Source organism: Abramis brama (assembly GCF_963993115.1).
Source record: "Abramis brama genome assembly, chromosome: 22".
Lineage (NCBI taxonomy): Eukaryota > Metazoa > Chordata > Actinopteri > Cypriniformes > Leuciscidae > Abramis > Abramis brama.
In genome coordinates, this window is record NC_139984.1 from 30,002,978 (window position 1) to 30,030,967 (window position 27,990).

General features: G+C 40.7%; 3 protein-coding genes and 1 long non-coding RNA gene across 5 annotated transcripts; 2 read left to right on the top strand and 2 right to left on the bottom strand.

Annotated features, from left to right (window-relative positions):
* The first annotated feature begins 240 nt into the window (after positions 1 to 240).
* On the top strand, positions 241 to 4,849 carry LOC311072969 (uncharacterized protein). Of its 2 annotated transcripts, XM_084098354.1 has the most exons (5): positions 270 to 742; positions 1,702 to 2,028; positions 2,187 to 2,366; positions 3,260 to 3,337; positions 3,453 to 4,849. In XM_084098354.1, the coding sequence occupies exons 1-5, from the start codon at positions 577 to 579 to the stop codon at positions 3,593 to 3,595; spliced, it is 894 nt and encodes a 297-aa protein (XP_083954480.1). In that variant the 5' UTR covers positions 270 to 576; the 3' UTR covers positions 3,596 to 4,849. The 2 variants fall into 2 exon arrangements, with proteins under 2 accessions (XP_083954481.1, XP_083954480.1); XM_084098355.1 differs by lacking the exon at positions 3,260 to 3,337 and having other exon boundaries at positions 241 to 742; positions 3,453 to 4,847.
* LOC311073003 lies at positions 3,817 to 6,462 on the bottom strand. Its single transcript, XR_014604091.1, has 3 exons — positions 6,076 to 6,462; positions 5,869 to 5,957; positions 3,817 to 4,954 (listed from the first exon to the last, which is right to left on the bottom strand). It is a non-coding gene; the product is annotated as an uncharacterized lncRNA (long non-coding RNA).
* A 7,615-nt stretch (positions 6,463 to 14,077) lies between these two features.
* On the top strand, positions 14,078 to 16,513 carry LOC311073560 (uncharacterized protein). The gene is made up of 3 exons (XM_084099421.1): positions 14,078 to 15,096; positions 15,440 to 15,505; positions 15,744 to 16,513. Exons 1-3 carry the CDS (start codon positions 14,167 to 14,169, stop codon positions 15,747 to 15,749), a joined length of 1,002 nt encoding a protein of 333 aa, XP_083955547.1. The 5' UTR covers positions 14,078 to 14,166; the 3' UTR covers positions 15,750 to 16,513.
* Positions 16,514 to 21,563: 5,050 nt separating this feature from the next.
* LOC311073659 (uncharacterized protein) lies at positions 21,564 to 26,647 on the bottom strand. Its single transcript, XM_084099563.1, has 6 exons — positions 26,549 to 26,647; positions 26,175 to 26,444; positions 25,145 to 25,344; positions 24,597 to 24,653; positions 22,946 to 23,134; positions 21,564 to 22,865 (listed from the first exon to the last, which is right to left on the bottom strand). The coding sequence occupies exons 1-5, from the start codon at positions 26,595 to 26,597 to the stop codon at positions 22,949 to 22,951; spliced, it is 762 nt and encodes a 253-aa protein (XP_083955689.1). The 5' UTR covers positions 26,598 to 26,647; the 3' UTR covers positions 21,564 to 22,865; positions 22,946 to 22,948.
* Positions 26,648 to 27,990: the final 1,343 nt, after the last annotated feature.

Sequence of the window (27,990 nt, forward strand, 5' to 3'; positions counted from 1 at the left end):
GTTTATTTAATTGAAAAACGAACAATTCTGGTAGTGTGTTTAGTTGCCATTAGATGTCCAATTGAAAACCTGAAAACTAGTTGACGAGTTGATAGTTGAGATTCACTTGACTATTACGTCTAACACTTTTGGTTCTGTCTTGTATGATTTGTTAAACTGTACGATGGAGGTAACTGGCTATAACCAGGGTTTGTTTACTTGCGTATAACCTGTTTCAGTGGGTGGAGAGGTGTGGATGATGCTGCATGCAATGGTTAAAGTGAAGGAGAGAGGTTTCCTCAATCTGCATTCTGCAGTCGATGATCGGTGACTTTCAGATACGGTGGACTTTATATGCAGCAGATACTCGTGTTGCACAGATGCATCAAGGGAGAATTCACATGCATTATGACTTGGACCAAGAAATGGAAATTTTACCCATCACAGACATCAGGACTGTGAATCTGGACTCTTAAGTCTTGGTGAGAGTCTTCTCTCAATATCTTGATGGCCATTGGTGCAGAATTGGATGTTATTTGATACTGGGACAGGATTTTGTGAGTACGGTCGGTTTCAGAAAAACACTTGTACCATCTCATGACTGCAAGACAGAGCTCACTTCCTCTTGATGATCGAGAGAGAATATCTTTACATAAAGTTCATCACTTGAGCTCCACTCGCAGCGCTGAATATTTGATTCTCCTTAAAAAAATGTCCATCAGTATTCTGGCTCTTGTCTTGGGTTTCATCAGTGTGCGACAGGGTAAGCTGTTTTTATTTTATTTTATATATTTTTTTAGTATTCCCTCATCTAGTAACTTATTGTAACATATTTATTTACTGATGTGTATAATCTTGTGATACACATGCTGTGAATAGTTTGCAATAAACTTTTTTTTCCAAGAAAACAATGCTCACATTAAATGTCAGATAAAACTAAGTTGCAGTTCATCTTATATTGGCACAGGAGTAAGCGAGCAAACACCAAACATGACTTGCTGTGAGCTTAGCTGATGTTAACAGAAAATGTGTCATGCCATAATTAAATTTCAAAGAAACACTTTCTGGTTAGGGGCAGGTTATTTCCATTGTTTAAACACCTGAAAATGACCAACTTCCTTTTCCACTCTTCAGATCGCTTTCAGTCAAACCACAAACTGGGTCTGCTAATGTTGCAGTAAAAAAAGAAAAAGAAAATTGCATGACTTATTTTGCTGGGTTAAAGCAATGTAAAACATATTTTGTCATAACTTATGTTATAATGTTTTACAGTGTACTGACTGTTTAGTGGCAGGGTTATCTGAAATACGTAAAGTATATTATGCATGACATTTTTTTTACAGAAAAGTAAATATATTTCTCACAGCATTACACATTGTATTGTTTGTTAAATTTTTTGTTTAAAATCCTTACTATCAGATCTTATTGAGCTTCTCTAATAGATATTTTATTGTATTTTACACCCTTAAACCAATGCACTGACAGTCACCAAAAAAAACAACAACTTTCTCTCAATTTCTCACTTCTCAGTTTAACTTTCTAAACACAAATGTAAATTACACTTAAAATTAACAGAACGGTTATCGTTTTTTACAGATGTGGCATTCTAACGATCAAGATTTTTTCTTATAATGTTACCAATTTGTTGGAAGTAACAGATCTCATTAGGCTATTCTTTTCTTTGTTTACCTGTATACTTAACCTGTTTTCATATTGTTTCAGTGGGTGGAGACATTGATGCCACTGAAACAGTTCAAGTGAAGGAGGGAGGTTTCCTCAATCTGCATCCGGGACTTCATGATCTAAACGGAGACGTTCAGATACTGTGGACGTTTGAAAGCGACAGACAAATTACTCGTGTTGCACAGATGTATCAAGGGAATATTTACACACATTATGACAAGAGACTCACTGGTAGAGTACAGCTAGACCGAGACACAGGCATTTTAACCATCTCAGACATCAGGACTAATGAATCTGGACTGTATAAAGCAGTAAACATTGTCAATAAAAAGGTCACAGTGCAGAAATACAAAGTGGAAGTTTATGGTGAGTTACAACTGCAGTCAATATGGAAAAATAACTAATAATATGGGATCAAAGCATGCAGGATAATAACTGCTGATATAGGACAGGATCTCAAATGGTCTCATGATATATGTTTCAGTGTAAAATTGGTGATGTACATGTTTCTTCTCGTCCTAAAGCACCAGTCACTGTTCCTGCCATCAGCAGTAGCTCAGCAGTTACTGCACACACATCTACAGGAGTTACTTTACACACATCTACAGGAGTTACTGCACACACATCTACAGGAGTTACTGTACACACATCTACAGGAGTTACTGTACACACATCTACAGCAGTTACTGCACACACATCTACAGGTCTGTCTCTGTTTATATCTGTCTTTTTGTAATGAACATACAAATATCATCTGAAATTAGCATCATGATTACTGATATTCAAGTCAGGAGGGGTTCAGGGCACTAAGTGTACAACATTTTCTTTGAAACGTCTTGCACTGGTGAATCACAATAAGACTAGAAACATAAGTTAAATATACAATGTAAAAAACAAAAACACTTCAATTAAGGTAATTTCCTGATTATTTTAACATTAAACATTTAATATCTAGTTGTGATTTGTCTGGCTTTCAATGGGGACAGAAAAATGACTTATAACACGCAAACTTGACAGATTGCACCTATTTAGGAGGACTAGTGATGGGAAAACGAGGATTTTTCGAAGCTCTGAATCACGGTTTCGAAACTGGCGGCACCTGCTGGTCAAACCAATGTAAATGCAACGAAAAGTCAGTACAAACATGTATAATGGCACTTTTTAAAAACCAATTGCAATTGCTATTAAATGTAATATACACACAATTAAATACCATTAAATATGTTTATATATTAAATAATTAATTTGTAGTGCTTGATTTGTGTTATTAGTCAGGGCTTGACAATGAGTTTCTTTTTTTGTAAGTATTAAAGTTAACCAAAATGATACAACAAATCATTCTACAAGACGATCACTCAACGTCATCTAGCGCCAAACCTTCAGAATTTAAAAATGCTTCGAAATGGTTCGAAACATTATGACGTAACAAAGCCTCATTTGCTGAAGTCTGAGACTGAATCACTGAATCGAAACAAAAGATCCGTTTCTCTATTAAGCAGTGTTTCGAAAGCGCCACTTACCATCACTAATAGTTATGACGAGGTGACAGACTGCCAGTACTTTTAAAACACTCAAATAACTTATAACTGTCCACCAGGAACATCACAGGGATCATCACAGGCGAGCAACAGCACCACCCGTCCACAAACACACGAGTTCTACCCTAATCATCAAGGTCAATCAGCTTTTTGACACAATGACATTTGCTTGTGTTTCCACAAAGGCACTTATGTGTAGAGTTGGGTTTATGAATAACACCCTGCCTGTGTGTGTTTCTCCTGAATCTCCAGACTCTGTGGGGAGCTGTGGTGGGGAGGCAGAGGTTCTGGTCAGACTGGTTCTGTCTGGTCTGGTGGGGATTGCCACTGTCGTCTTTGTGGTTGAACATATAAGATGTTGCACAGCCCGAAGAGGAGATCGATCTTCCGTGTGATGATGATGATGATGATGACACAGATCTGTGCGGAATCACGTGATTTTAAGCGATGCATATCGCCATTCTCACAGTCACTTCTACTAATCTCTTCTTTATGCACAAAATAAATCATTATAATATCAATCATAATATTATATAGGATTCTTCTAGTCTGACCTTGATTGTAAAATATTACAAAATATAAAATACACACAGCAAGTTAAAGTGTACAAATAAAGAAAGGTTTTATAAATAAGCAGTTTATTATGTGTACTGCAGTGAAAAAAGTGTCGTAGAAACAATTTTTACAATCAAATACTTAAAAATACATTCAATACTTCAATGCTTTCCACTTTGTTTGGTAGGAAAGTAAGGGTCATATTTTACAAAGCAGCACCAAATTTAAGACACACCTCTCTTGATATGAAACTGTAGGTTGTAACAGTCTTTTGAATGTTTCATTGTGAAAAAAAAAAATACTACAATTGGTTTTAATAATAATATAGAAAAAAGGAGATTTGACTTCATATAACCACAGAATATTTGAGAGCACCTGAGCAATGGCCTCACACAGCTTTCAGGCACTTATAGGCAGATTTGTAGTTTATACTGAATGTAGTTTTGTTGTAGACTAAAGATTGCTAACGGTTAATGATCAACATTATTGCACTTGGCACATGAAATAAACTGACTTGCAGAGACATATCAACTATTCTACAAGAACTTCAAATGTGGTTCATCCAACCAGACTTTAGAGTCTGAAGAAATGTTTAGAGTATTTAGTTTGTACTTTAAATTATATTGTGTATATAGTATGCTGTAACATGGAAATGATAATGTATGCATTTAAGATCTAAATGCATTATGTTCGAAATAAAAAAAGAAAAGAAAATCAAATGAGATGAAGTGTAGTGAGAAGCCATTTCATTCAGCTTACTTCAGGTTATGAAATAGAAGTGCAAATTTTCTGGCAAAAATAAATATATGATTATACATATACTGTAAGTGTATAAGGGAGCAGCTGAAGGAGAGAGAGAGAGAATAAAAAATGCTGTATTCTGCTGCCGGGACATTAGTCGGAGATATCCCTTTGTAAAGAAACACTACGCGCCTATAGATTTTGGTAGACATGGTTCTTTTTCAAGAGCCACTTAAATGGATAAATGTGTGTATATTTATATATAAATCTATTTGCAACATGAATACAACCTTCTGATTAAATACAGCATTTGAAAGGTCCAGCTTGTATCCCTCATATCCTGTGCATCTTGTAGTTGTGGATCTTGATGAGAATGGTCCGGACGAGCATCATTTCACTTAATGCTTAGTGTAAGAGTGTTATATCGAAGTCGTTTCTGTCCTCTGAAAGCCGAACTTCTGTAAAACAAAACAAAACCACAATTACAGAATGTAAACCTATAGTGAATTGTAAACGTTTTAATGCTAAAAATAAATGTAAGTGCAGTTCGCCTCAACAACATTTTCTTGTGGTAAGAACATGTGTGGTTTGGTTTCTATATACTATATATATACACTATATATGAAGAGTTCAAATGCAAAAGCCTCTAAGTGCCATCTGAAATTTTCTTCTAGAATGATCATTTTTATCAAGCTTCGAAGCTCGTATATTTACGTTCAATAATTTCACTTAAATGGCAATGCCAATGACCTATTATTGGTCATTTAAGTGAAATTACTGAACTTAAATATACAAGCTTGATAAAAATGATCATTCTAGAAGAAAATTTCAGATGGCACTTAGAGGCTTTTGCATTTGAACTCTTCATATATATATATATATATATAATTATATTTTTTTTTTTTAGATATTTTTAAAAAGATATCCTCAATTTTCCTCAAAAAATGGTTCCTTTAGGTTTTCCTCAATTTAACACAATTAATGAAACTGAAAATGTAAAAGGTGACATGCAGAAATCTCTCAAACCATTGCTTTTGTCCTACAAATATGGTAATGATAAATTGCACTTTGTATTGTAAAAAGCCTAAAAAATTAAAACACGACACCTTGACTGTGTCCCGAGAACAGTTAACATTTTCAGATCAAATCCACCTTGATTATATAGTGCCTTAATGTACGCCAGTGTGAATGTAAAATATTTATGCCAAAATACCACAGTTAATACAGTGTGTTACCACATTTAATCCAAGATCTTTCAAGGGTGATTTATGTGTAAACTGATTTTGATTGAATTTACTTGTGCATAGTTAAAAATAATAATAATAATTATAACACTAAGTACATGTCCCAACATGAATATCATGAGACTTACCTAAATTGAACAAATGACCAAGAAGAGGCCAACGAGCTGAACTACAGGTCCTGCAGTTACCGGGGGTGCGATTGACCGTTGTTGAACCTCTGTAAAGGATATCAAAAACCTTTTAGTTTAGTCGTCACCCAATGTAAAAATGAAGGACACAACTAAGGCCAACATGTTACAAGTGCAGGAATGACAATATTACTGTAACATACTGACCTTCAACATTAAGCTTCAAGTTCAGGACATCCTCTAATCCATTGTGAACGACTGTGTATGTGCCAGAGTTACTGAAGTTGACATTCGGGATGATGAGACACAAATACTCTGAGGAAACTTGAAACTGGCACACCGATTCTGGTTTGTTGTTACATGTCCCATTATCACAGAAATATTGAGCACTTAATTCTTCTTCATGGTACGCCATCAGCTGGTCATGCTTATCCAGTGTAGAAACGTTTAAAATGGGTTCGTTCACGGTCGCTCCCCGATGAACAGTCTTCTCAGTCGTGGGAACATCAGAGCTTGTACAGCCGGCCACTAGAAGTAACAGTGCAGCTGAAAAGGAATAGAACATATATTACTTTAAACAACAGATGCATTTAAGTATTTAGTTGTTTATTTGTACATAATTTGGGCTTCCAGCTCATAAAACCCACGAAAACAGGATTAAAAAAAATTAGAATATTACATGAAATCACACAGTAATTACGTGATACCATGGTCATGAACCAGGTTTTGGTTCTTTTGGCAGTGTGGGCAGGTGCTTTTTTTTTTACCATATAGTTATGGTGTTTATTGATTAAAGTGTCCTTTCTTACCTTAAATATTTTTCACCTATTTGTTTTTAATGTCTCCAATTCCAAATTCTGCATTATCATCCCAGTCCCAGAGGACACCCCATTTTATGTGAGAACTTTGTGGTTCGCATCTTATTTTATACACAATATACCTTAAATACAAACATACATTTTTCTAAATAATTGTTCCTACAGTTACAAATATAGAGCCTATAATGTCTGTCATTGCTCAAGAAAAAGCTAAAGTACAGCCAGCTAATTTTATAGTAACTAATGCAGTATTACACTGTGAAGTGTATATTTGAACAGCAGTCTTATCACTTCACAATTTAAAATATGTAGACCAGGTGTAGCCAACCCTGGTCCTCCAGAGCCACTGCCCTGCTTGTTTTCCAACTATTCCTGCCCTTCCAGCTTCTGACTGACAGCACACCTGTCCATTATTAGTCAGCACTCAGCAGGAAGTAGGGCAGGGATAGTTTGGAAACCAGCAGGAGAGTGGCTCTCGAGGACCAGGGTTGGCTACCTTGGATTTAGTCATTGTGAATGATTATTATATATATGGCTACAATAGTTGACTATGTCCAATTGGATTACAAGAAGTCTAAATCTTTGCTACATCCACAAAGTAGTTAAAATAAAACAATAATGTTTACTATTTTTCTTTAACTACCCTCTTATTTAAGTTTGTGTGTGTTTTGTTTTCATTAACAGAATTTCCTAATGTTGTCTTGCCTCTTGACCGCTGCATTCGGGAGAGAGCACAGAAGTGAGGGTATGTGTGCTAATGGTCTTCTCCAGCCATGGGGTTGTCCTATCCAAAATTGAATTTACATTTTACAAATCTTTACATTTTGAAATAGCTGGCACCAGACCCTCAAGGAGCGCTTACCCCATGTCAACAAAGTGAAAGTAAGAAATATTATATATTTCTAATTATTGTGAAAAGCGTGATTTTTTTTGTTTTGTAAGATAAAATCAGAGATTGATTTGGTAAATATGGATGATGCTCAAAGACTCAGGCCCCATTCACACAACTGCGTTTTCGTTTAGAAACGGAGAATTAAAACGAATACGATCTCCGTCCACACCAGCGTTTTAGCTGCGTATTAGAATTGATCTCCGTCCACATTAAAACGACTGAAAACGCGGATCACGTGACCATTCACCAACACTGGGCAATAATAGCTTGCCTCCGGCGCATGTAGGCAGTTACAGCTTTGTAAAATGCAGAATTTACTTGCACAACAGCTGTTAGCAAAGATATACGCCGTGACTGATGACACCCAATCATAGAGCCGAGCGTGAGCCTCTACTACGTCATCGTTTCTAAGGCACCGTTCTCTTACGAGAGTTCTCTCGTACTGCGTTTTATCAAAACGCTACGGGAAAAGTCTCTTTTCTCGAAACACTGAAGCAAAAAATTATCCTTTAATTTTCATGTATGTAAAACGCGTTGCGGCAGCAGCAGTCAGCTATGGCGAGACGGCTTGCTCGCTCATTGGCTGCTCTGCGGCAACTGCTTAAGCCTATCGAGCGAGGCCTGAGATGACGTCAGGCCAATGAGGGCGCTTCGCGCCCTCCTCGCCACTTCCCGCCGAAACGGGCGTGGCTTACCTCTATAAAAGGAGCTCGAGAAGGCTGATTCACTTGATTTTAATCTCTTCAGCGAAGCGCACGCATCGCTGGATCACGGAAGCAAGCGTCGTTCGAAGCAAGCACTTCAGCGGGACGAGCCCTCGAAGCCGCTGGCCAACGCCGCCTTCTACAGCCGTACCTGCTGCGCTTTCCGACGCCTATATCCTTTATTGCTATTGCTCTGTTTTCTGTGTGTGTGTGTGTTCGCTGCAACACTCACCCCTAAAAGAGCTGCGTCTTTTTCAAGACGCCTTCTCATGCAGCGCTCGCGCTCGCTCCGAGCCAATTGCCTACGGTGACTCTGAGGACTCGCCAGGCATCCTTCCGAGGCTGCCCTTCCTGGAAGCGGACGGCGGGATTAGTTTTTCTTTACGTTACAAGAAAAGCTACCCTGCCTCTGCACGCGTCATTCACCGGCGAAGGAGAAAAGAGTGTTCTTAGTCCCACCGTTGGTCGGTCTGAACTCTTTTCTCTCACATTTCTCAGTTCCCTGTTCGGCGACTGGAAATATTATTGCAGAAAGTGAGTCTGTTACACGCTTGCCTGCCAGCAAACGCCGAAGAATACATGTTGACGCCGCTTTCAAAGCCTGTATCCCCCTGTGGCTCAGTGGTGGAATTATAGTGTCTCCACGCGGGAGACCGGGGTTCGGATCCCGGTCTAGCGGCATATATATTTATGCCGCCAATGCTTTGCTCTGTAAGTCCCCTGAAGGCGACTGCAGAGATGCATTTTGCAGCCAGCGAGCGCGTAGTACCCGCTTGCCTGCAACCGAACGCCGTTTCTATGGTTCCCGCGCGTCACTGGCGAAAGAGAATGGAGTGTTTTCAGCCCCGCTGAATCTGGGCGATTTCCACTCTTCTCACATTCTGCCATTTTGCAGGCGTTCTGAAAATGCAAATCACTCTGTCTGTTCCCCGAGAGGCAACTGCAGACGTGTTTTTTTGCTGCCCACGAGTACGTGGTACAGGCCTGCAAGCAAACGCCAGTGTGGATAATACTCGCGCTGACTTTGTCTATGTATCTTCACTGTGGTCCAGTGGTAGATTCTTAGACTTGCACGCGGGCGATCGGAGGTTCGAACCCCAGGCCGGCCGGCAGAAAATATATATGCCGCCGAATGCAAATCACTCTGTTTGTTCCCCGAGAGGCAACTGCAGACGTGTTTTTTGCTGCCCACAAGCACGTGGTACATGCCTGACAAGCAAACGCCAGTGCGGATAATACTCGCGCTGACTTTGACAATGTATCTTCACTGTGGTCCAGTGGTAGATTCTTAGACTTGCGCGCGGGCGATCGGAGGTTCGAACCCCAGGCCGGCCGGCAGAAAATATTTATGCCGCCGAATGCAAATCACTCTGTTTGTTCCCCGAGAGGCAACTGCAGACGTGTTTTTTGCTGCCCACGAGCACGGCCGATGATGCTATATGTGTAGAGAAGATGCCCACTGCTAGTGCCCATCCCTACACACTAGCACAGCCCTTCACACAGGGCCCGCGCTCATATATTCGACTCGGGTCGATCACGCACGCAACAGTGAACGTGCCCACTGCCTAGTGCCCACAAACACTATGTTCTGCATGCCTTGTGGTTTCTGTAAAGACGAAACCTGTGTGCATTCACTCTGCTCAGACAGACAGTGCACTCATTGCAGTAACTGTGCCCGCTCTCCCGCGCCCACACTTACTCACGGTATTTCTGGTGTCCCGGCCACGGCCGATGGTGCTATAGATGTAGTGTCGATGCCCACTTCTCAGTGCCCATCCCTACACACAAGCACAGCCCTGCACTTAGGGCTCGCGCAAATAAAATCGACTCAGGTCGATTGCGCTCCCCACATAGTAAAAGTGCCCACTACTCAGTGCCCACGAACACTATGTCTATCAGATCACAGGCTCTCTGTAAAAACGAGACCTGTCAGCGCGCGCGCTGCTTACACAAGCAGCGCGCCCCAAGCAGTAAATGTGCCCGCTCACAGCCCACATCTACTCGCACACATGAGTCCCACTGGACTCGCGCGGCCCCCCCTCACTCAGCCAAACACTGTTGTAAGGTCGAGGGCGCGCGCTCCGCCCGCTGTATTAAGCGCGCCCCCCGCCTCAAATGCCGCAGGCATAACGCCTATGTTTGTGAGCCCCATAGCACCTCTGTCGCACGGCGAACAGAGCGCGCTCTGTATCCGGCCCTTAGCCAACCATGCAGATGCATGGGCAGCGCTTCCAGGGGTTTCGGACTGGGTCTTAGGCATTATAAAGAGAGGCTTCTCGCTACAGTTTTGTCGACGCCCTCCGTGCTTCACAGCGCGCGTCGAAACTTCGGTTCCGCTGAATGTAGCACACCTACTTCGCGCCGAAATATCAAAACTGATAAGCAAAGGGGCGATAGAGCTTGTTCCCCGAGTTCAAAGCGAACAGGGGATATACAGCAGATACTTTCTAGTCCCCAAAAAGGACGGCGGTATCAGACCCATTCGGGATCTCAGACGACTGAACAGAGTATTAGTGAAACGCCGTTTCAAAATGCTCACAACCAGCAAAATTCTCGCGCATGTTCGCCGAGAAGACTGGTTCATGTCGATAGATCTGAAGGACGCGTATTTTCAAATACAGATAGCGTCACATCACAGGCGATTCTTGAGATTCGCCTTCGAGGGTCAGACATACCAGTATACAGTCCTGCCTTTCGGCTTGTCCCTGGCACCTCGTACATTTACGAAATGCATGGACGCAGCGCTCGCTCCTCTCAGACTCAGAGGCATGCGAGTGCTGAACTATTTGGACGACTGGTTGATCCTAGCCCAATCACGATCTCAGCTCACAGAGCACAGAGCCATTTTACTCGATCACCTCGAGAATCTTGGTATCACGGTCATTTGGGCGAAGAGTTCACTGAACCCCAGCCAAACGATTCCGTTTCTGGGTATAGTTCTGGACTCACAGTCTATGACAGCGCGGCTGTCGCCACAGCGCGTGCTGAACATTCAGCGCGCGGCGATGTCTTTCCGCCGCGGCGCTTTCACCCCGCTCAGAAAATTTCAAAGGATGCTGGGTCTCATGGCCTCAGCATCGTCAGTTCTCCGGCTGGGCTTGCTCCGCATGCGCCCGCTGCAGTTCTGGTTGAAAGCGCGGGTTCCGCGCAGAGCGTGGGTGTCTGGTCATTTACGCCTCAAGGTCGATCAGGACTGTGTCACAGCCCTGGTGCCTTGGATGGCGAAAGACTGGTACCAATCAGGTGTAAGCCTGGGGACTTCCTCGAGGGTGAGGATGGTGTCTACGGACGCATCCACCTCGGGATGGGGAGCGCTGCTCGAGGGCAGACCGTCCTTCGGCCTATGGTCGGAACGGGAAAATCTCCAACACATAAACTGCCTAGAAATGCTGGCAGTGCACAACGCGCTGACGCGTTTTTGTCCCCACATCAAGGACCAACACGTCATAGTCCGTTCGGACAACATGGCAGTGGTGTCCTACATAAATCGCCAGGGCGGTCTGAATTCCATACCCCTGTACAGGCTGGCGAAACGCCTCCTGCTATGGGCTCAGCACAACCTGCGCTCGCTGAGAGCAGTACATGTGCCCGGGCTGCTGAATGTGGGCCCGGACAGACTGTCCAGGAACAACGTTCCTACGGGCGAATGGTCTCTACACCCACAAACAGTCCAGCTGTTGTGGGAGAGATTCGGCAAAGCGGAGGTGGACCTATTCGCGTCCCCAAAAAACGCTCACTGCCCCGCATTCTTTTCAAAGACCGACAGCGCGCTGTCCCAAAAGTGGCCGCGCTGCCTGCTATACGCTTTTCCCCCCATCTCCCTCCTGCCTCAGGTGTTGGAACGGGTCAGGAAAACGAAATGCCCAGTGCTGCTTGTAGCACCGTTCTGGAAGAACCAGGCATGGTTCCCAGTTCTGATGCAGTTAGCAGACATCGCTCCATGGCCAGTGCCGTTGAGGAGAGATCTCCTCTCGCAGGCCAGGGGCTCGATCTGGCACCCACACCTGGAACTATGGTCCCTTCATGTGTGGGCGCTCAACGGATACCCGTTGGTCTCACAGAGGGAGTCATGAATACCATCACGCGAAGCGCCCTCATTGGCCTGACGTCATCTCAGGCCTCGCTCGATAGGCTTAAGCAGTTGCCGCAGAGCAGCCAATGAGCGAGCAAGCCGTCTCGCCATAGCTGACTGCTGCTGCCGCAACGCGTTTTACATATATGAAAATTAAAGGATAATTTTTTGCTTCAGTGTTTCGAGAAAAGAGACTTTTCCCGTAGCGTTTTGATAAAACGCAGTACTCGTTCCCTCTTCTAGAGAGAACCGAGGTTACGTTAGTAACCGAGTACGTTTACACGAGGACGCTCGCGGGTGAAAACTTAAAAATATTTGATCAGATGTTAATTTCGTTTAGACGGCGACGGCGTTTTTGGGGCTTAAAAACGCAAAAAAAGTGAAACCACCCTCCAGAGTGGAAATCTTAAACCGTCGCGTCCCCGTCTAAACGGTAAAAACGCAAAAGTAGCCTATGCTAGACTCCTAGACAAGGCACCGATCACCGGTCCATTGCCACCTAGCCGCCTGGAGTGCATACTACATCGAGTTTCACACACTTTTGCGTCACCATATGCACGCAGATTTCCCCCCCAAAACGCTCGTCTAAACGCAGAATAAAAAAGTGATAACGCAACGCCACTTTTGCGTTTTCTCTTCAGATCGTTTCCGTGTAAACGTAGCCTAAAGTCCTCTGTTTTGACCCGTCTTCACTAAAACGCCCTCCGGAGATTCAAAACGAAAACCGGGTCGGCAGCGTTTCTAAACTTCTCCGTTTTGGGTCTCCGTTTTTGCCGTTTTAAGCCCCGTTCACACTAGACGCGACTTTGTCGCTGCAAGTCGCCTGTCGCTAGCGATGAGGTCGCTAGTGGGCGTTCCCACTACTGGTTGCCTATTAATGTTTATGAATGACATCCAAAAGACAGCGAATCAGCTTTCTTGCCGCTAAAAAACAAACTTTCTGGAGGGAAAATAATAAATATAAATATACTCCGTACATAAAAACGTCTGAAGTGAAGCATGAAGATGAACGAGACACAAAAGTCGATTTTTCTCATTGCGGCCGTTTATCTACGGCATAAGCGCAAACGCCGGTCTATCTGGGTTCACGAGACCATTCGGGCTCGGAGTCGGCACGGCGAGTACCACCGGCTGGTGCATGAGCTGCGGCTGGATGAAGTCCGGTTCCAGCAGTACTTCAGGCTGGACAGGACCCAGTTTGATGTGCTACTGCAGAGGGTGGGTCCCCTGATTTGCAAGGACAATACACGTTTCCGACGAGCCATTTCCCCCGGTGAACGGCTGGCAATTTGTTTACGGTAAGTAAGCCTATTTAAATGCGTAACTGAACCTGGTTGATTAAAATATTTAATCGATTTAGATGCTTTTATATAGACAAAGACTATCACGTTTAATTTAATCAGTATATAAATACACACATAAGCCTATGTTTCAACATTTAATCAATGTCACCTTGCTATCTGGGATACGCCTAAACACACACACACACACAGGCGCATATATATATATATATATATATATATATATATATATATATATATATATATATATATATGTGCCTGTTTGTGTGTGTGTTTATATTTATACTTGTTTATACTTATAAAGTGTGTGTATATATATTATATCTGTGTGTGTACCAAAGAAGAATCATATATAACATGTTGAAACATATATAACATGTTGAATCTTATGTTGAATCTTATTTAATGTGTCGGTTAAATTATTATAAAAATAAACAAATATATAATGTATTTTTTAACTGCAATATTGTAGATTAATATGCTTTCTTTTAATATAAATGTATAAATATAAATGTATACTTTAATTCTTAATACATATTTCCACAGATTCCTTGCAACAGGGGATTCATACCGCAGTATTGCCTTCAGCTACCGGGTTGGGCACAGCACTGTAGCTGGTATCGTGGCAGAGGTGTCAAAGGCCATTTGGGACTCCATGGTTGAGGACTACATGCCGGTTCCTTCCACAGAAGATTGGAGGGACATTGCAGCAGAGTTCTACCATCGCTGGAATTTTCCAAACTGTCTTGGTTCTATTGATGGGAAACATATAGTGATCCAGGCTCCCAACAACTCTGGATCATTATTCTATAACTACAAGGGGACATTCTCTATTGTCCTCTTGGCAGTTGTAGATGCCAGGTACTGTTTCCGCATCATAGATGTTGGCAGTTATGGGAAGTCCAGTGATGGTGGGACTCTGGCTAATTGTCCCTTTGGTAACGGTCTTCAAAGTGGAACCCTTGGCCTACCGGAGGACGCGCTGCTACCAGGAGCAGAACACCTGGGACCCCAGCCTCACGTCTTTGTGGCAGATGAGGCCTTCCCTCTCCGCAGAAATCTAATGCGCCCCTTCCCAGGTACCACCACCCTTCCCAGTAGACACAGGGTGTTTAACTACAGGCTTTCACGGGCAAGGCTGACAGTTGAGAATGCGTTCGGTATACTCGCAGCACAGTGGCGAATGTATCGGCGTGTAATTGGTGTCAGCCCAGACCATGTGGAAGCCTGTGTGAAGGCAACCTGTGTTCTACACAACTTTCTGCGGAGGACAACAGGGAGTGTGCGGAACCCACCAACCCTGGTTGTGGAAGGAGAAGCCTCTGCACTGCAGAACATCAGCAGAGCAGGGAGCAACAACGCTTCCCGTGATGCCATGCGTGTGAGGGAGACCCTTGTCAATTACTTCTGTGCTGAGGGTGCAGTTCCCTGGCAGCCACAGGTGTGACAGGCATGAAAGGTTCTTTTCAGAACTAAACCAAAGGCTCTTTTAAGAGCCACCCACATTATAATAAAAGAGCAATGTTTCCATGTGTTTCCATCATCTCTTATCAATACTAAATTATATCCTGGCTATACTATAAGATATGCTCAATAAACATATCTTTCCAAATACATAACAGCATAACATATGAATAATAAGTGACTGCACTATGGTAATCACACTATAAAAGGAAAGGCTACAAACTTCAATATATATATATATATATTCTGGAACAAATGTATTTTTATTTGAAGAATGACCTAAAAGTTATTATTATTTTGATTGGTTTCTTTTTAAACAGGACCCCCCCTCCCCCTCCGAACAACAACAAAGCAAAACTCAACATGAACCCCTGGACTACATGAAGGTAAACAGTAATTATAGCTCAACCTTGTCAGCTGTACCTTGTTCTCATAATAACAAAAACACTTAACAATATTAACCTTGGCTGCAGGGTACAGCTGGCAGGACCATGAGGGTAAATAAGCTTACGAACACCCCTCATGGCCTTGTCAGCTGTACCCCGCTCTCTTCCTGTTCCTGGCTGCACTGTGCCTCAAAGATCATTCTGTGTATATCAAATTTCACTCTTTCCCTCCTTCTAGATGTGAGAGTTTTGATTTGTGGCAACAGGCTACGGAGGAAAAGTTCATCTGGGTCTTCAGATGCTGGTGGAGGATTGGATGGTGCTGCCTCTGCCCTATTTAGAGCTGAGACAAGATGTTTCTCAAAAAGAGATAGTAGGATCTGGCTGGATGGCTGACTGTCTGACTGACACTGGGCATTGGACTCTAGCTACCAAAATGGACTCCCCAACCCCTTGAGGCATGTTTCCACTCGTGCCTCTGAACTCCATAAAGGGGGCGAGGAAGCCCATGATGGCACTGTATTTCCAAGGCTTAGCATGATCAGCTGCTGAGCCACTTTTTCTGTTTTTGGTTTTATTTAATTCCCTCCTGTATACATCACGGAGGTTTTTCCATTTTTTTTTGCATTCTTCAACTAACAAAAAAAAGATGTAAGAGCACACACACAAATATTACTTTTATGAAACTGCATAACAAAGTATGATCAGATGCAATGAGTAAAGGCCTATAGTTTATTCTGTAATATATTGCAATATTTACTAATTGATTTAATTGATTGAATCTGTCTATTAACAATATCTAGCAGTGTATAAACATATCACACAAGATTTCTGTCAAAGTTCCATTGTATCTCAAATTGTGCATTGTGGGAACATTCTGTAACAAAAAGATAAATAAAATAAAAAATAAATACATTTGAAATAAAGTTGTCGAACTCAATTGTTTTGCTAAGGCTAATTTCACTGCCAGAATTTTAGATTTGACCCTGTTTAAACAAATATTTACACACTATTGGCCCTCATTTATCAAAAGTGCGTACACCAAATTTCCAGCGTACACCTGGCGTACACCCAAAACCACGGTGACTTTGAGATTTATCAATATGGACGTTGGCGTACGGCACGCTCAAATCCTACGCCAGCTCAGGAGGTGGTGTACGCACGTTTTGAATGCGGGAATGCGCAGAAAAACAATTCCTTACACCACAAAACGCACTGACAAACTAAAAGATATAATATATTATGACCCACTGTAAAAAAAACAACAACATAGTAATTATAAACTTCAGTGTTTATTTTTGTGCAACATGGACTTCAATGTTTAATTTGTGTGAATTTACCAAAGCATTTGAATTGTAGGCATATGTATTCCTTAAGTTGCGAGCCTGTGCGCTTTACCTGACGTTTCAAGCCTTGTTTATACTTTCGCCTGTCTCCGCAGCGCGAGTCTCCGCAGACTGCGCGCGCACCTCCCCAAACGGACGAGGGGTTACTCGACGCGCTCGCCGTTGTACTATTCTTTGAAACGATGGTTAGGCCAGGGTTAGGCCCGGCAGGTGTGCACGGACTGGGTTTAGTAATGAAAGGCTTTCAATGACCAAAAAAATAATTAAGACTGTCAAAATAATAAAAATGCCATTCTTCTTATTTAAAATAATAATAATAATACAAATAATAATAATAATAACGACATTCTTCTTCTAAATAACAATAAGCGTCATCATTAATAATAAAAATCTAGAAATCAATTTTGTTTCTTTCCACTTCCCTGGTTTCGCTTTCTCTTTCTCAAAGAAGTTTCTCTTCTTTGCCGTCTTCCGTGTGTCCATGGCGTAAAATGAGGGCGTGGGGGGAGCGGAGACTTGAATATATAAGGGCGTGTTATTCTAATGACGATCGATTTCAGCCGCGGCATTTATCAAGCGCTGGTATTGCGTACACCAGAATTTCAAAGGTACGCACAGCTTCATAAATCAGGCGATGAGAAGAGTGTAAGCATAATCTTACGCCAATATATACGCCCGTTTCTACGCAAGATTGATAAATGAGGGCCTATTTGAGTAATTTGACAAATTACAGCTCGAGTTAACATTATGCAAAATAAATAAAATTCAATTTTTGCACACAAATATTTATTTTATGAAAATGTATAACAAAGTATGATCAGATGCAATGAGTAAGCGTAGTATAGGCCTATAGTTTATTCTGTAATATATTGCAATTCAATATTAATATCTGTATACATATATAAGATATACTGAATATTTCATAGAATACATAATATTAATATACTGTATCCATCAGTATACAGTACATTAATAGGTTATTAATATCTAGTATACATTGATTTCAATAGTATACATTATACAGTACATTATACAGTATATTATATACACGTGTAAATGGAGTGTAAACAGCGCTAAAATATTAGAAAGGCCACTACGTTTAGGTTTTGTTTACTCTCTGTCAAAAAAATTTATAGTTAATTGTACAGGCTATTCAATCATTTAAACCTACTTGGAATCCCCGCATTTTCTGAAACTCCTTTCCACGCATCGTTTTTTTTATATATGTCCCTGTACGTGGGCAGAGACATGTCAAATAAAATCGGAAAATTGCTAACCGCAAGGATCAATTTTTCATCCATCTTAAATGCACTGCAGGCCCAGGGGCTGTGGAGAAGGATCACGTGCGCTTCACTCCTATTGGTTGTCGCTCGCGAAAGTCGCTCTTCATTTGCATAAAGTTAAACATTTCTCAACTTTGTCGCGTCGCCAGACACGCCCCATCCAGTCGCCAACGGTCACGACCGCGCGTGTCACCGGAAGTCGCCCGCTCCCCATTGAAAATGAATGGTATCGCGTCGCTTGGTCGCGTGTAGTGTGAACGCAGCTTTAGTGTGGACGGGAGGTGCAAACGTAGCAAAAGGTCTCCGTTTTTAAACGAAAACACAGTAGTGTGGACGGGGCCTGACAGTGACCTCTGTGCAGTTTCTGTTTTTCCACAAACAAAGACATAGGATGAGACAGAAGATGTTTATGAATAAGTCTCTTCTGTTTCAGATTGTCTGGATCATTGTGGCGGCACCGAGGCTCTGATTCGACTGGTTCTGTCTGGTCTGGTGGGAATCGCCACTGTTGTATTTCTGGTTGATCATGTGAGGATCTGCAGTTATCCTAGAATGCACATTAAAGCCACACTATGTAAGATTTTTGGATTCAAATATCCAAAAACCACTAGAACAATGTTATATATTTTGTTGATTTGTGTACTTCCATTATCCCAGATGTTTCAAAGAATGTTTAAATTCTTAAAATCCAGATTTTTAGCAGTTTTAACCAGGATACGGCGTGTGTCCATGTGTCGCCTATCAGTGACATCACACCCCCGCGTTACCCTCGATTTACGGTTTTAGTTGAAACCATGAAAACACCAAAGATACGTTATACGTTTTAATATATTATGTGTTTTATTAGACAGGTGAGCAACCGCTTGGATACATTTATCGACAGAAAACGAATCATTATTATACAGCTCAACAAAGGTAGTCTTTCTGTTTAAATCTCGTTTTCTTGATTTACCGCGAATACCAGATTTACCATGGCTAATATTGATCTAGCTGCAGTGTGCAACAAGTGTCTCATATAGCAGCCGCTGAGAAAACACACAGAGTTGCATTATAACAAATTTCATCACACTCAAATGTATCTAATATGATAAAACAGCGCTGCGTTACCCCACTTACTCATGACCGGAAGAAGCAGAAGCGGCGTCGCGCATAATAAAAGTTACAACTTTCCAATCAACCAATCAGATCTGAGGGACAAGTTTACAGTTTATGTCAAGTTTAGGCTGAGAACCAGGGTGAGGTGCTTCAACATCAGTGTTATTCACCAATCATTTCCCTCTAATTTTAGGGAAAGTTATAGGTAGAGTTAGGTTTAGGGGTAGGGATAGGGTAAGGACTAAATTTTGGGACAGGAAGGTTATTCCAGGATCAACAAAATATGTTGATCCAGGAACATGTCTTGCTTGGCAAAATCACGGTGACCGCGCTCCAACGGCTTTCAAAATGTTAATACGATTACCAGTCATCCATGAATATGATTTCTACCCGAGTCCTGTCGTATTCTCCACAAGCTGTAGAGCTGAAGACAACAACTCCCATGATTCAGCGAAATCAAAGCGTCATCAAGCTATGCCTTTGTTTTGAATAAGCAACCTCTAGTGGCGAAAAATTACAGTGTGCCTTTAAGGCTGTTCTCTTTGTAGGAGTCATTTGTTGTATTGAAAAGTTTTTGTTGTCCACTGAGTGGCGCTGTGACTCAGTATAATTGGAGCACCTGAGTAACAAGTGTGTGGGTTGGTAATAGGCTTTATGCCCAGCTGCACTACTTCCTGAACTTCAGCCAGCTCTTTTGTTTCCTGCCTGCCATTATTGGACAATCTGATTAATCCAGGTGTGGCTGATTATTGTTACTGAGGTCAGGCACACCTGGATTAATCAGTTTGTCCAATAATGGCAGGCAGGAAACAAAGGAGCTGGCTGAAGTTCAGGAAGTAGTGCAGCTGGGCATAAAGCCAATTGGGAAGAACAGTTTTTGACCGCACTGCAGAGTAGCGTGCAAGGTTTTTATTTATTTAATTTTATTTAACCTTTATTTAACCAGGTGAGCACATTGTGAACACTTTCTCATTTACAATGACGACCTAGCCAAGATAAAAGCGTTGAGGTACAAAAGAACATAAAGTTACACATGTAATTACAAGACAAAGAAGTACACAATAAGCATAGGAATGCATGCAGTTTGCAGTTCAGCAGATCAAACATTTACAAATTTATACAAATAGTGCAAAAGGTGTCAATATATGGAGGTAAATGATTGGTAGATAAAGTGGTGTTGCTCTGTGCCATACAGTCAATGGAGGAAGTAAGTGTAGAGGTCTAATAAGGAGGTACGGTTGTCGGGTACAAAGTGGCAATGCTTAGAACAATATGAAAGGTGGCAAATGGCAAAATAGCAAATGACCATTGCTGGATGGGGAATATGCAAGTGTGTATTATAGTAGGGTGACCATACGTCCTCTTTTCCTGGACATATCCTGCCGGGATTTCGAGATCCGGGATTCGGCTTTTGCTTTCTACAGTCGCCATTCGTTATGTTTACATGCACACCTGTTGTTTCAATCGGACTGAATTAATTCCGATTGGTGAATCTGAATGTAGAGTTTACTGATGAACGCTAAACAAGTGATCGGTTGATGTGCGTTTTAACATTGCTAAGAAAATTCCTGTGTTTTTGTCTCGGCCGAGTGAAGCAGAATGCATGACCTGCAAAGCTGGCACGTACGTGTCAGTGTCAAATAATGTAATAATGTAAACATGCGACTGCAGAAAGCAAAAGCCGAATCCCGGACATTTTGGGTAATCACAGAAAAGAAGGACGTAGGCCTATGCTGTGTCTTCAAGGTATGGACTTTGTCTCAAAACAACTTCTTGTGGCTTTTCCTAGTTTACAAACACTTACACACAATGTTTAATGGAGCACAATAAAGAAAGACAATTGTTTGCATCTCCATCCGTCTGCATGGACTCTGTTTGTATGTGTTCTTCTAAACTTGCTCACTCCTGTTACCAATGGCAACGGCTTACTGGAAAGCCACTACACTCTTCTCTGAAACAAGGTGTGCAATGAAATTACACCTCATTTAAAATGAAAAGCAGTACCAGTGGAGGAAGTGGTCTAGTGGTTTGTGATCTGCAGTGACACCATCTGAAGAGTAAAGCTGTATGAAACCATTATGAGAGAAACATTAAAAACAGAACAATACTTACAATTAAATGCGATAGAAATGTTTGCATTCAAGTCAAGGTCTAGTTAAGGTCAAGTCTGTTTGATATTTTTGCAGAATATTTTGTAGCTTTTGTACCCCCAATAAAACAAAAGGTTATCAGAACTCAAACACTGCAACTTCATTTCAAAATGCTGACATTTTCTTGTAAATATCTGGACCAGTTATCTTCATGTATTCAGCCAATAATCCAACAACAAAAATTAAGCCCACAAGATATTTATTTCAAGAAATTGTATATAATTTAATAAACATTTATTTACAAGTGTTAAGTTAATGTAAACATTTTTTTTACAAAAATTAAAAAATTTGAATACATTAAGCAGCACTTCTTAAAATACAGTTTTTGTGTTTTATAGCACCCCAGTGAAAAAGCCAAAGGCCGCAGTGGCAAGTAAAAAACAAGAGGTTTAGCTGACTCTTTCCCGGCCAGTTACAGAATTTTCTGACAATCTGTGTTTTCACTGTTATACAGTAGAGGGCGCGATAACACATCTTCTGAAAGAGTCCTGAATCTCCAGATCAAAACACAGGTGAGGCAGTAGAAACAGATGTAAACAGTCACATGTAAGCAGATACATGTACAATAACATGATCATCAACGTGAAACAGCATTTAAATCAAAACTGCCTTACATTACTGAATGAAATGTCAACTCAGGAAGGGTTAACGACTGAAGCTTTGGGAGTGTATTCTTTCCTTTCATGAACTGTGTGTTCAGATATTTAAAAAAAAGAAATATTCTGGCAGCCATGAAATTGTGAAAATGGTTTAAAAAAAATGTATTAAAAAAAAACACTGAGGGGGACAGAGTAAACGAGGTAATAACCTTGGAGGGATTGAGCTGGGAAGCCCGCCTCCTCCTCGTGCTGGCACAAGACTTCAATACGGTCCATATGCGGATTACAAAACCAGCCATGTAACATTCAAACACAGTGACCTAATATACAGTATAAATAAACTGCAATTTTACTTCTGTCGCTGGCAAATGCTTCAGAGTATAAAAGGCACTTAAAGCTTATGACTTTGTTGTGCAGATCTGTCGCAAGAGAGTCTGGCACAGGACAACTTTTAATTGCGGAGTATGGATGGGAAGATACTGACTGGTGTGAACTCCAGAGAAAGAAATGAACTGATCCCATGCATTTACATTTATGCATTTGGCAGACACTTTTATCCAAAGCAATTTATATTGCATTTCAAGGTACATATTTACATTCTTATCAGTTCTTGCTTTCCCTGGGAATCGAACCCATGAGCTTGGCGTTGCAAGTGCCAACGCTTGAGGAAAGCTATGAGATGCAGATGCAGACCTCTATAACGAGGCATTGGTGGTCAGAGGGGACGGGTTGTGGTCCCAAGTGTCAGTGTGGATGAGATGATTGTTCGGTGACTGCCTTATGCCAGGAAATGCTGAGGTAAACGATAACTAATTGCACATTATAGTAGGGTTGAGGTGTGGAGAAAGTCAAATCTGTGATCTCCTTCATGTTGTATTCCTCTTGGCCTGTAAAATGTAAAATTAATTAGAAAAAACACATTCTTCATGACACAAAATAACACAATACATGTAAATGTCTGACATACTTTTTACACCATCAATCCTGGTGGCAGGAACTTCCCCGCTTCCCCGTCTCCCGCCTCACTGTCTCCCGCCTCACTGTCTCCCGCTTCCCCGTCTCCCGCCTCACTGTCTCCCGCCTCACTGTCTCCCGCCTCACTGTCTCCCGCTTCCCCGTCTCCCGCCTCACTGTCCTCCTCCTGGTTAGGATTCCTCTGCAAGTAAATACAAACACAATATTTTAAGTTAGAGTATTCCTCAGAATCATTCAGGGGCAAATATCCATACTAATTTATTTTTATTTTGTAAAAACACTTTGTATAACAAGTATTATATATCTTTTGTGTATAAAAGATAATACGACAGATTGAATGCTGGCTCTCCAAATTTGCCTAATAGGATCAGAAATTCATATAGAATAACGACTTCCTTGAAGTGACTGTCGAAAGAACATGTTGCTAACGGCCTTGTGGAAGGACCCTTCGTGAAGGGATCATTGTCACTGAGAATGTCCTCTTCCCACCTTCAAAATTGGTCCTAATTTTACAGAACTGGTGTGTGTGTTTCCCGTACAATGACGTAACTCGCTGCTTCACTACTATAGTGCGATGAATCGTTGAAGAAATCAACTAGCTAGTCACGACTGTTTCCCGAAACGCAAAGTGGTCTTTCAACCACGTTAGTTAATGATGTCATGAACGTGGTGGAGTAATAACTTTTAATGAATCTGTTTGAGATCGAATTAACGCTAGATGTTTTGCTATAAATTACAGACATGGCATCTGAGGACTATTTATCACTTTTCTCAGTTATTTTCTTTATTTCCAGATTCAGTCATAGACTCGTTCTTACGCACTAGAGCACGTTCGCACATGCGCACTCTTCAAAAACTACGCTTTAAATCTCTTGACAAACTAAAAGACATAAATGACATTTGTATGTATTCTAAATAAAATATATATTGTACTGAATGTCAGCTTGTCAGGATAAGGATTTATTGAGTCCACATGTCATGCAAACTAGAAACTCTGCTTCTAACCACAGGTCGAGAGTGTCGTTCAAACACAACTCTGCGATGCTGTTTGCGAATGTTCGTTAGAACGATGGTTTCGGGAAACACCGACTCGTTGAACTGCTGATAACGACGGAACTTGCGAACATAGTTGGCTAACGATGCTTTTGTGAAACACACCCCTGAATGACTAGTTCACGGTCAGGTCCACGTTACAGTTCCACAAACACACTGGCCAAATAACTGAATCAGAGGGGAAAAGGTTATTACCGTAGTTCTACACATAAACAATGAATATGTGTAAATGTTTTAGGACAAACATCTGTCTTGAGATGTGATTACTGTGGTACGAACTACATTACATTACACGCACAACCAAGGTGTGACGGATGTCTTTGTTTTCAATAATTTAGCAGTCATAAAATATTAAACTACAATAAACAAAGTCCAGTTTAACGAAGTTTGTGATATGCAATATATAATTTATATGCAATGGCAAGCAAATCCAAATTGTCAAAAGCAAAACACTGAAAGAGGTTAAAAATGGTTTTCACAATATACACAAACATTCCACTCACATGAACATATTCCGTATATTATTTTAGTTGCTCCTCCCCATCAAATGAGTCAAAAAAATGATTTCATTTTCATATGGTAATACTTACATTTTTACATTGTAGATGACTGAGGACGTCACGAACGGCTTGCTTGAAGCGATCCACCTGCAAGGACAAACATTTTATAGAATTATTACTAAAAATCAGATTTAGTTGTTCACCTCTTGGATAGTTACAAATGTTCTTATGCATCTCAACACACTTGCAGCTTTTCTCCTTCCAGTGCTTTGGACAAGGAACATTTAGTGCCTTTTCAAGTGTTTTAAAAGTGTATTTGCTTGATCTCGATTATAATACAAGATCAGAATCAGATTCTCCAGACTCAGATAACTTCTGAAGATTTGGAATATAACACATGGTTGTCTGGACAATTTTTATGGTATATTAATTGTACTTTAGTTGATCTTTTTGAAGCCTGGCAGTTGGAGTCCCTGATCTACATTAGTAGAGAAAAAGCAACCTAGAGATTCACAATATTTTCAATGATATAAGAGTGAGAAAGAGATGACAACTTTCATTTTTGAGTGAACTATTCCTTTAATAAAGATTAAAGGAACACCAACACAGATTTTCTTTAAGCTTCTGAAAATACTTGCCTTGAGGTAAAGGAAAATCATCAGCGCCACCAAACAGATGATCGTCACAATGACCCCAGCTGCAATAGCGCCTGATTGTGACTCATTATTGCCCAGACTGGGTGAAGTGATGGGAGCTCCTGGACAGGGTGAAGTGATGGGAGCTCCTGGACTGGGTGAAGTGATGGGAGCTCCTGGACTGGGTGAAGTGGTGGCATGTTCTACAAAGAACAACCGGACCAAAAACAGTATTGGAAAATGAATGCATGAAAATCAGTCAGCTTGGTCAGGTAGTTTATTAGTTATTTAATAGGTAATGGCCATTCATACCAGAAGGCAGACCTGCTCAAGAGAACACCACAGATAAGCAGAAGTAATCAAATGTGTGTACTTTATTAAATAATACTAACACTAATGATGCTACACTGTAGAATCAATGCGCTCATCTTTCAGCTCTGCTGAATATTAATGCATCAACAGGTTGAAAGAACTGAGAAACATGTAGATGGGTAATAAAAAATGGCTTATCAAAATTAAAACTTGTATAACTTTCTTAAATAAGTAATAAATCTTCAGGAAAGTATATAAAGTTTTATAGACAAATGTGTATATGTTTCAGATGTGTCAATTATGAGTAATATATATATATTTTAAAGTGTTAAAAAAAATACACAAACATTCTTATTTTACTACACACACACACACACACACACAATATATATATATGCAGTACATATACAGTATATATATATATATATACTGTATATGTATATGCTGTTGCCATGAAGCCATGAACTGTCAGTATGTGGTGAGAAACATAGACATCATATATGATGTCTATGGTGAGAAAACCCGGCTTGTTGAGTCATCTCATTCATTCGGTTTCAAAACAAAGTTCGCTATTAGCGGCCACTGTAAACTTTAGTTTACACACAGCTGGCTGAGTGCACAATACAACTATATGTCGAGTCAAAAATAAAGCATTAGTTGTAACTTACCGATTTGAATTGCACTAAAGAATCATAAATGAAACAATCGTTTAATTACTTACGGTTGCAGTCCACAGTAAACTCCTCCGTTTGTTGATTGTCACGAATGTAACTCCGTGCCTCACAGGACCACGAATTGTAGGTGCAGTTGGTGATAGTTAGTCCATGCTTATCCAGCGAGACTCCGGGAGATGTCTTATTTCCACAGCTCTGATGACCAGTTTCACAATACTGTGCAATCTTCTTAGTACCGTTACAGACAAATTCAACTTTATCGGCGTCAGCCCATTCGGGAAAGCGTCGAACAAACGTTCCTGTCGACCTCTCTACACCTGTCAAATACAGTTATACTTTAAGTAAGCAAAAAAAGCATACGACTTAGATAATAACGTAGAATAATAACGATCCAGAACTGTTCAACTATTAAAACACTCACTTGCGCCAAGGAGGTATAGGCCTACTATAACTACGAGAAAGTCGTGCATCGTCGATGTAGTTTGGTCCCGGTTAAAAAAGTTGTGTGTAAAATCTGGAGTTTTTCGCCAACCCCATTCAGCGAAAAGTAAATCCCGCCCTGCAGCCGATTTCATTGGTTTAGGTTAGAGTGACGGGTACTCTCAGCCAATCACTGACTCAACTGGGTTATCACGTCATAAGTTCCAGAAGGTGTTCGCCAAACGCCGGTTTAAACCGCTTTTTTTCGGTATACTAGTGATGGAACCACTGTCTATGGATGGAACAGTACTTACTCTCCGTTCTGTTACTCTAACTTAGGCAATCTGTTTTACGCATGTCTTTTACTTATCGTAGACTGAACATTAGCATAGCGTTAGCTAGCAGAGTTAAAGTTTGTACTCACAATGAACATGATATCTTTTAATTAAATTTAATTAACTATTAATCTTATTAATTTCTACGCCATTTGTATGAGGACTCCATTAACAGGCTAGTAGCAAAATCACCTGTTACATTACACTAAGTTATATGTTAACGTTACATGCGTAAAAAGTTAGCAACATTATTTATTCATCATCATAGATATTTCTCATTTTCTAACCATAAAATATTTGATTATATATTATTATGTACTATTATTATGACGCAGTATTTTATATACTATATTTAACTGTAAATGCCATCCACACAATTAGCCAAAAACATCTCTTTATATACTTAGTTTACGTTCCTTTACCAAAGGCAAATAATGTTTTTAAGTGCCCATGTTCACGTACCCTTTAGTTGTGAATCACTGGTTTAGAGATGCATGTCCTGTGTAGCAGTAACATTAAACTCTTCCTGACCATATCACTACAAATGAAAGTTCACAGTTTGAAAAGAAGCCAATCAACAGTATAACACAAGGTTTATTTTCACATTGATTGGTTATTCATTCAATAAAGTATTCACAAACTAGTTACTAAGAAAACAAGTTCATTTTTATCCTGCAAAAGAAGAATAGCAATCCATGTTGTGATAAGCAGCTCACTGCAGCCGTGAGAATCCTGTAAAAAAAAAAAATCCTGTAAAAGATCTGGGTTCGGGAAATTTAGTAAATGGCAGAATATCAGCAGAATTTTCAGATGTGTAATGTAGACAAAATGGGCACAGAGCACAAGATGGCATCAGCTCAACAGTGTGTCAGATTCAAATCACTATATCTATCAACAGAAATATCAGAATTCTATCCATTTGATGTTTTATCTCAGTGATGATCAAAAGTATAAACACACACACTGTATGTTACAATCATCTGCAAATGAAACATTAGAAATTGTCATTTTAAATAGAGTCTGGCCACTTTATGTTATGATAATACAGCAATCCATTCACATTAAAACTCAAGAATTCACTCAAATGAATGAATGTGTTCATATTTAA